Consider the following 9,452-nt stretch of genomic DNA (forward strand, 5'->3'; position numbering starts at 1 on the left):
AAAAAAAAAATCACACAGACATAAGGACACACAATGAAAAATCAGGCCCCAGCTCCCAAATCCTAAAGCCCCAGCCCCAGTTCTACCCCACCTCCCAGTAAATTCTATTTCCAGTTCATGGTGTCTTCTTCCAGTGGGAAAGGATGATACACAAGCACATGTGTAACCTCACTGATCTGCACCTTGCTTTTTTTCACCTCATATATCTTGGAGATTGTTCTAAATCAGGACATATGGAGCTGCCTCATTCTAACAGGCTGCCTAGTATAATTTAAACTTCCTTAAAGTCATTTTGGCATCTAAACCTCCCACTCCTTGCTCGCTGAAACTTGTTTCACTATTCGATTTTTGACTATTATCAAGGAGAGACAATGGCGTCCCAGGAACTCCAGGGACCTTATCTGGCGCGGGAAGCGTTAAGGTTGATCCGCGCTTCCCCGCGCCTTCCATCCGCGCCCCAGGAGTCCCGCGGGGGGCTTCAGGGTCATTATTTCCATGTTGACACAGCGCCGGTGGACGTGAGTTTGCTGTCTTGACTCCGTTCGGATTTTCGCAAGTTACACTTGTAGAATGAAAGCGGGTCGGGGAAACAACGCTATCGGGGCGTGTTATCTCAGAAGCCAAATATTTGATCATCAGCCCTACAGCGCGCTGCCGGGGGTTAGTTTGAGCAAGTCTGGTGAATGTGCGTGCACAGATGGAGGGGGAGCATCGCGCCCCCGCCGCAGCACCAGCCTCCGGTCCCCCAGGCCGTCGCGACTTCAGTCGGAAGCCGGGTCCCCCAGCCTCCCCCGGAGGCGTCTGCTCGGAGATCTCTCGCTACCCAATCGCCAAAAGCCGTGGTTTGCGCGCCACACGTGATAAACGCTGAAAATGGATTCTGCCCGCCCGGGACCTATCATTAAATATTTAAAATAGAAAGGTCGCAATGGCAACGTTTTTTTCCCCAGCTCCAGCCAGGAGAGCTGAGAGCGAGGGGTGCGCCCAGTGGTCAGGAAAGGGGCCCCGAGGCGGTCGGGGCGCGCAGCACGCTACGGCGGGCGCACCACGAGGGGACAGGTAGGGCTTGCTAGGGCGGGGAAGGGAGTGCGACGGCCGCGATGCCAGGGCCGGGCAGGGCTGAGAGGCGCCCAGAAAGGGCGGGAAGGCAGCCTCGCGGAGCAGGGCCCTTTAAATCCAGGTAGCGCGGGCCGAGCCGGCCGGGCACATCTCACATGACCGAGCCCCGCGCTTTGAACTGAGCCGCGACCCGCCCGGCGCCTGCAGCCCCAGAGGTGCGGCCTCCGACATAACCCGGAGAGGGTTTCAGACCGGTCCTTATTCCCCCAAAACTCCCGCAGGCCAGATGAGCCCGGCTCGTCCCACCTGGGGCGCACACAGTATGGGGTCCACTTAGGGCCCAGGGGCTGGGAGACCCTCGGCCAGGCGCTGCCGTTTTGCAAACGGCCGGGAGTGGAAAGATGGGCAGGCTGGGTTTAAGAAGCGGCCCCCTCCCTGCCCCAGAGACTCCTGACTAAGACGCGCACCCCCTCCCTCCTGCCTTCACTCACCGAGGTTGACGAAACTCATGACCATGTCGGCGTCGGTGAGGAAGTGGCTATCTTGCAGGCTGGCCAGAGGGGGGCCCTGGGTACTGAAGACAGCCTTGTAGGGGTAGGAGAAGCCCTGGCCGTCGGGCCCGCCGCCCTCCTCGACCGCCATGGCATTGTATAGGTCCAGCATGAACATGGGCGCCGAGTTGTGCTTGCCCTGGAGGTGGGGGCGCGGGCGATGGGGCAAGCCCAAGATGGAGAGGATCTCGCGCTGCATCTCCCGCCGCTCCTGGCTGCGGAGGCGCCGGTGGATGAAGCTCGAGTGCACCTCGTTGTCCAGGCTGAAGTCGGCCAGGGCGGAGCGCAGCAGGAACAGGGGCGCCCAGAGCGCCACGAAGCTGTGGGGCGCCACGAAGCTGTGGGGCGCCGCGGCGCGCAGCGAGCGCACGTGCATCGCGCCGGCTCTACGCGCGACCCGGGCTCCGGGCACCCGGCACCGGGGCCCGCGCCGCCCCAGGTGGCGGAGGGGGGCAGGCGGCCGTCCACGCCGCTCGGTCACTTGCTGAAGGCGGGCCCCGCTGCGCCCGCGCCGGACATGGCCCCTCCCGGCCGGCTGCGCTCTGCCCGGACCCCCGCCCCCGGCTCGGCGCTGGCCCCGGGGCCCCTCGCCCCGCACTCGCTCGGGCGCACCGCCGGGCTTGGAAACCGGCTGGAGCGAGCGAGTGAGCGAGCAAAGAGGCGGGCGCGGGTGGGAGGAGCAGCCAGCAAACCTAGGAGCCGGGAGAGCGAGCGCCGGGGAGGCAGCAAGGCGGCCGGCGAGCGAGCGCTCCTTCCTCCGGCTCCTCTCGCGTTCTTGCTCTCGGGAGGCGGCGACCCTTCCTCTTCCGAACTCCGGCGCCCAGAGCAAGGGCCTCAGGTCGCTCCGCAAGCCCTGCACGCCCTTGATCGCACGAGAGGCCGCCTCGGGAGCCCCAGAGTGGTACGCGCTGGGGCCTGGGAGGAGGAGGGGGAGGAGGAGGACGGGCTTCCAAGGGCCCCTCCCGCGCCGGCGGCCTCCCACCTGCCCTCGGCCCCGCCCTCCCCCCAGCTGCGCCCAATGGGTTCATTCATTCCTTCTAGTGCGCTCTACAAATATTTACCGAGTGCCCACAGGGTGCCCAGCGTCGGGCCCGGCGCCGCGGGGATGCGGAGCGACGAATCTGAGCCGGCCCAGCCTTCTCTGGACCCGCAGTCCGGACAGGAAGGAGGCCTGAGCAGGACCCGTGGGATTTGGGCTGGGGTAGAACAAGTTGGGGGAGTGTAGAGGAAGAGTCGGAATAAAAGAAGGCTTCCCGCAGGAGGTGGCACCAGACCCCTCCCGTCCCTTGCCCCTCCTTTACTCCAGCCACGCTGATCCCTCCCCGAACTTGCCAACTTGTCTTTGCACTTGCCAGTCCTTCTGCCTGCAACTCAATTTCCTCCCTGTATCCCTCCCCACCGCCACCATCTGGCCAACCCTCCACCTCCCGGTGCCACTCAGGTGCCACTTCCTCCCAGATTAGGGGAGATAAGGTCGCTTCCCCTCCTTACCCCACAAACACTTGTTTTATTTTCTTTAACTCCTCCCGCCGTCTGGAATTACTGTTTGAATTACTGTGACTTCTTTGTCTTGTAGCTCCAGTAGAAATGGAGCTCCCTGGGGGCAGAGGCGGGGCTGTCTCAGATGCACTTGAACCCAGGGCCTGGCAGCCACAGTGGCTGCACAATCATTATTTGCTGAATGATTGAAATTGTGTGAGCTGGAGAATTCCACCTCATCTCCTTCCCTTTGGGGCCCCAACCACTCCTCAGCCTGAGACCAGATATCCCGCCCCACCCTGTCTGACCTTCCCCACCAGCCCCTGCCTGGCCTGAGGAGCATGCAGCTGGCCTGGCGTCCAGTTCACCTCTCAGCATCTGTGCCTGAGACCCCACCAGACGCTCCTGGCCTTCTTTCTTCCTTCCCTTTATTTATTCATTCATCCTGCAAATGACTGAGCTGCCCACCTGGGGCCCAGCTCACACTGGCCATGGCATACAGGTACCCCAGACAACTCAGAACCCACTGTGAGACCTTAGGTGAACTACTGCTCTTCAGAGCCTCAGTTTCTTCATTTGTAAGATCAGTGCAAAATAACACTTGACCCAGGGTAGCAATGAGGACTACAGGGTCAAAGTTCAATCTTGCCTCCTTCTGTTCTGGGGGCTGCCCCCAAGGAGGCAAACTCACAAACCAGTGGTTCCCAGATGATGGGATAGATGGATGGTGACCACAGGGAGTTTGGGATGAAAAGAGAGGGGTTGAGTTTGGGGACAGGGGGTTCCTTTTGGGGGAGGGTTCTAAGCCTCACCTGGGGGAAGCAGAAAGCTCCAGGGTTAGAAAGAGGAACCTGATCTTCTAGAGACAAAACAGGAACCTTAAATATGGTTTAGGGGCCGGAGGCGAAGCAGCGCTTGTCCACTGATCGTCTCAGGGAAGGATGCTCACTGGCTGGAGCCAGGCAGAGCCAGAGGATCAAGAGGGAGAGACCTGGGATGGGCATTGTGGAGGGTGGGAATGAACACAGGGACCTACTAAGGCCGTGGGAGGCGTGCTGGCTGGTCCCGTGGCCACTGGAGAGTGTGCAACCCAGATCATTTCAGCCTGTTGTAAGTGACAGGAGTAAATAAACAGGGAGAAGTGGAGGGAGGTGGGAAGGGGATCTGCTGGATGCCATTGACCTGAGTCCTGCAAGGGTGAGAGAGAGACGGCTTTCCCAGGGAAAGGCATCCTGGGACCAGCAAGTGCACAGGCCCTGCAGAGTGAGGAAAAGACACCAGGCTCTGTCTCCTCACAGCGACCTGTGCCCCCCAGGGCTGGCCTTCCAGGGGCAAATGCTATGCCACCTCCAATGCCAGCTGAGAGGAAGGAGGTTGCTTTCTTCCAAAATCTTAACACTATTCCTCTGCAGCAGCCTTCTCTGCTTTTTAATCCACTGTCAAATATTTGCTGGGGCGGGGTTGGGGGGCAGATTTTAACAAGCCAAGTGAGGCGGGGGTGGGGGGTGGGCGCAGAAAGCGCTACCAGTCTATACCTGGAAACAACCGCTTGGTCAGCATCTGCCCTGTCCTCCCCTGGCCACGGGAAGGCCTGCAGCAAGCATTATAGTTTACACCTCTGTGCACCTCACCTGAGCCTGGCACACAGCAGGTGCTCCAGGTACTATTTATTGAGCACCTGTTCAATAAGTAGTAATAAGTAAGGCCAATTCCTAAAGAGAAAGGAGGACTGAGGGCTGACTGTACAGGCACCCGCCAAAGGCATCTGGCAGACTCCTCACCTGCCACCCTTTGTCGGGGATGCCATCTTTTCTCATAGGAGTTGGAGACCATGTGCTCTCTATATCCGAGACCTGGAAGAGACAAGGTTCCCTTTGAACCCCCACCACCCCCTATGTAACCTTATATTTCCTCTGATCCATGCTGGAGGAGCAGATGGGCTCTAATTTTCCCTGCTTTCTCCCTCAGAGGAGTCCCCAAGACTGCACCTCGCCCCCAGTGAACACTGGCTTGACTGCTGAATGAATGAATGAATGTATACAAGCCTGCAAACAAGAAGTATCCAGCTGGGAGTACATCAGATGCTGGTCTGAGAACTGAGGCCACCAGCAAAGGCTTCAAGACTGTCTAGAGAAAGTCTTGAGTGGGAGGAAGCAGCCTGGTCTCACACCTCAGCCCTGCCACTTGCAGTCGTGTCCCAGGGACTTAACCTCCCAGTGCCTCGGTTCTCCTATCTGTATAACGGGGGGACTAATAGCGCCTGTCTCCTAGGGAGGATTCGGGAAGTGAATTCAATTCATGCAAAGGACTTCGCAAGGTGCCTGGGGCCCAGAGAAAGCATTTGATAGATGTTAGTTGCCATCTGGATGAAGAGGAAAATATGTTAACCGAAAAGCCTCCTAAGCTTAAAAATAACAACTTTTCATGATGGTCTGCTTTTTGGCCGAGCAGAGGGAAGCAAATGTCTCCTGACTATGAGATCCAGAGCAAGAGCAAGAGTGTGAGCTCCAGAGAGCAGGGCAGAGCGGGAGGGTGGTATCAGGGAGGAAAGGGTGATATCCCCTCCTTCCTACCCTCCCGTTGTCCCCCAGCCTCCCCCGCCCATGCCATCCAGGGCCTAGGAACTTCCCTGGGGCCTATCTCATTTCCCCAGCAGACAGCCCCCCGCCCTGCCCCCAGTTGTGGTTCCCCAAGCTGGGGCACCCAGTGCTAGACTCCCTGGCCGTAACCCGATCTCCTCAGTCTGCTCCACACCTGGGGCCAGCTTTGCCCGGATGAAAGATGGCCTGGAAATGTGAGGGGTATTATTGTGTCTGGCCTGCCCCCGGCCGAGTGTCCACACCCCTCACTCACCGGCCTCCCAGCACTGAGTAAAGAGTTTTCATTTCATACATCATCAGTCACATTTTGCCGGAGCAATTTTGACCAAGTCAGCATATGTCTCGAAAGCAATAAAAAGAAGAAAAGAATTCTGCTGACACGCACATTCAGCAGGAGGGAGAACCTCATCTTCATCGGCAGATCGTACACCGTCTGCCCCGGAGGAAGCTTGGCAGGCCTGGGGGCTCCCTGGGAGGCGCCCCGCACAGCGCAGAGAGCCTGGGGGCTGCTCCCTCTGTCCAACCACCTGGCCAAGGCCTGATGACCTGGGCCTCAGACCCCAGGAGGGAATAGGGGGCCAACAGCCTCTTCATGCACAGGCTTTAAAATCCTTGTCTGCAAAGAGATAGACCCCGGAGGGGAAATGACTTTAGCACACCTGTCATTAAATGTGGTTTCCAAGCAAGTCTTCCACTGCACTGGAGACAGACAGAGATGCAGGCTTTCTCACTCTGTAGCTTTCTCTGCACAATTTTTTTAAACAGAAGAGTAAGATGCTAAACAGTTTCTATCAGTCTTAAGCACACGTGGCAGTAACCACAGCTCCAAATGGAAAACACAGACAGAAAGACTCTCTCTCTCTCTCTCCCCAGAGAAAGGTGATGCCCGAGGCAGGATTTCCAGGGTCTCCCAAACAGCTAGTGGGGATCTGCGGTTTTGTTAATTATTAGCACGGCTTTTATTTCTTCCTCGAATGGAGGAAATCTGATTTGGTTTGGAGAACTTACTAGCCTTGGTTCAGCTTTAGAGAAGGTCCTTTCCTCCCTTCCAGATGTGAATAAGAGTGGCCGACAAGCCCAAAGCATTTCCCTTCCGCCGGGCACCTGCTAAGACTGCTCTGCCTTAGCCCATCCACCCTCTGACACAGAAGGGCCCATTCTGCTTCTGAGACCACAGAGGAGGAGACCGAGATTCTGAGAGTGCCTCGCCCAAACTCACACTGTTCATCCGTGACAGAACGATTCTCCTAAGCCACATCTGTCTACACAGCCCAGGCTCCTCACCATCTGGTGGTTTAATGATCTGGGAGCTGATCTTTTCTCCTCTGCTTGATCCTAAAGCAACACTTCTCCATCCAGACTGCACTGAAACTCCTGGGAGCTATCAAAATGCAGATTCCCACACAGCCGGTGGGAGCGGGGCCGAGATTCTGCACTTTCACCCAGTTCCGGGGTTGGGGGGGGGGGGCGGGACAGACGCTGCTGTCTGAGTATTACGTGTTGAGAAGCAAGGTTCTACATTTCTGAAGTTACAACTCCCTTTCCTCCTAATTTCACTAAAGGGGGCCATGAGCACAGACAGAATAACAGGCGGCAAGGGTCGCCAGGCCCAGACGCAACAGGGGATGGGTGGGGACCAGGGTGAACTGGAAACCATATTACCATGGGGGATGCCACCCAGGAATTTGATTCTAGCGTTACCAGATAGTTTTAATTTTCAAGAGAAGCTGGAGATTTGGGTTTATATGTAATGACTGTCAGTGTGTACTTGTTGGCAACTGATTCCATTTGTTTTTGAACTGTTAGACCAAAGAAAACCCATCTACCAGTCAGATTCTGGAATCTAGTTGCCTCTAGCCTTCTAAAGGGCTCTTCTGGTTTTGGAGGACTTATCTAGCCTTCCCTTTGCCCCCAAGCCAAAAGACCACCAAAGGAAAGCATTTCTAAGCAGCTCTATTTAATCCACTATTCAAGAAACATGGAGTGAGAGGTGGGAACCTGCCCCTCCCCTGCCTCTGGGCAAAGTCAGACCCTAACTCTCTCCAGAGTCTCCTGCTATAACTGATCTTCTGATAAACTCACCCTCCCTCAGTTTAGAAAATTCACCCCCAAACATCGAAACCCAGAGGTTTCTACTACCACTTGCTCCAACTTTCTTTAGGAGCAAGAGTGTTGTTGCTATTGCTTCTCCCTCCTTCTAGCTGCATCTGAATCCTTTCTTATGTGTGGGAATTCCCTGTCTTGAGAAGCACACCCTGTCCTTCCTCCCCAGACAGGAGCTGAACATCCCGGAGATGCACTGTCCCAGCCTGCTCTGCAGCCGGTGCACTGGTATGTGACCAAATCTCAGCCTATCGGAGGCAGCCACCCCAGAAGCTGTTATCCTGCAGAGCAATCTGGGGCCGTGTTCCCAGCTGCAGAGCTCCTTAGCGTAGTTATCCAGCCTTCCTGTGTGTCCTGTGAGCTTCCCAAGATCCTCTGGTGAACATTGTTCTTGGATCAGTTAGCCCCAGATGGTTTCTGTTGCCCACAGCTATGAACCCTGCAGGATAAGGCATCAAGGAACTGGAAGGGGGGAGGGGCCATGGAAATCACATCGATCTAAAGTTTACAGACCTTTTCTTTCTCTCTCTCTCTCTCTCTCTTTTTTTTTTTTTTCCAGCAGCTGAAACTTCTGGTTAGGGAAGCTTTTCACAGATGCCCAACTCAGAAAACAGAAAACAGAGCTTCTCTGGTTCCACAGGGCAGGAAAGGGGGCTAGGGCTACTACATTTAGTGAATAAAAATATAAGATGCCCAGTTAAATTTGAATTTCAGATAAATAAGGAATAATTTTTAGTATAAGTATATCCCATATATCATTTGGGATATACTTACGATGAAAGTTTATTTCTTTGTTTATTGAAAAAGGTGTTTTCTAGTTTAAGCCATTGTGTACTGAGTTTCGGATCAGTTACAACTAAAGTCCTGCAAATGTGTGCTTCATTTCCTGCATCTTGAAGATAGAGAAATTGAGACCCAGAGGAAAACTATGGGGCCCAAAGTCTTAAGAGTGAGTCAGAGCAGAGCTGGGATTCAAATTCAGGTTCCTGGCTCCCAGGAGCTCATCACTGCTCCCCACTATGCTTCTCTCCACCTGTTTCTTCTTCCTTCTCTTCCCTGCCTCACTGTGTTTCTGCCCATTTAAAAAAACCAAACTACTCTTTCTTCTACTTTGAATTTTATCTTTACTGTCTCCTGCTTGGCACACCCTCACTCTAAATAGGTTAGTCCTGATTCAGGTAAAAAGATAATTTGAGAAGATTAACATATTAGAGCTCATTTTCCGTCAGAGGCAAAGACTCTTATTAAAGAGTCACATTAATGACACAGCTATCTGGTGTTGAGCATGTTACAGATTATCTTGAATCTTCTAACAGCCCTGAAATTAGATGCTGTGTCTCCCATTTCACAGATGAAGATCCGGAGGCACAGAGGTCAGAGAACTTGGCCAAGACCACATGGTTAATGAAGGCCAAAGCCAGCATTCAAGTCCTGGGCAACCTGATTCTCACTCTTATTTCCTCCAGCCACACCTCTCCATAAAGCCAGCCTACAGCTTTTATTCCTGTAGCTCACATGATGACTGACCACTGAGTAAGGTTGCAGGATTTAACAAATAAAAATATAGGTCACACAGTTTGATTTGAATTTCAGATACACATGATTAATTTAAAAATAAAAGTATGTCCCAAATTGTGTGGGGCCTTACTTACATTAAAAC

General features: G+C 54.6%; 1 protein-coding gene across 2 annotated transcripts in view; it reads right to left on the bottom strand.

Annotated features, from left to right (window-relative positions):
* Positions 1-2,525, bottom strand: part of BMP7 (bone morphogenetic protein 7) — an 87,368-nt gene extending 84,843 nt beyond the window's left edge. For both annotated transcript variants that reach the window (XM_010958583.3, XM_010958582.3), the window contains exon 1: positions 1,551-2,525. In XM_010958583.3, the coding sequence (XP_010956885.1) occupies positions 1,551-1,986 (436 nt within the window). In that variant the 5' untranslated portion in view covers positions 1,987-2,525. The remainder of the gene's footprint in view (positions 1-1,550) is intronic.
* Positions 2,526-9,452: the final 6,927 nt, after the last annotated feature.

The sequence above is a fragment of the Camelus bactrianus genome, chromosome 19 (genome assembly GCF_048773025.1).
Source record: "Camelus bactrianus isolate YW-2024 breed Bactrian camel chromosome 19, ASM4877302v1, whole genome shotgun sequence".
NCBI lineage: Eukaryota > Metazoa > Chordata > Mammalia > Artiodactyla > Camelidae > Camelus > Camelus bactrianus.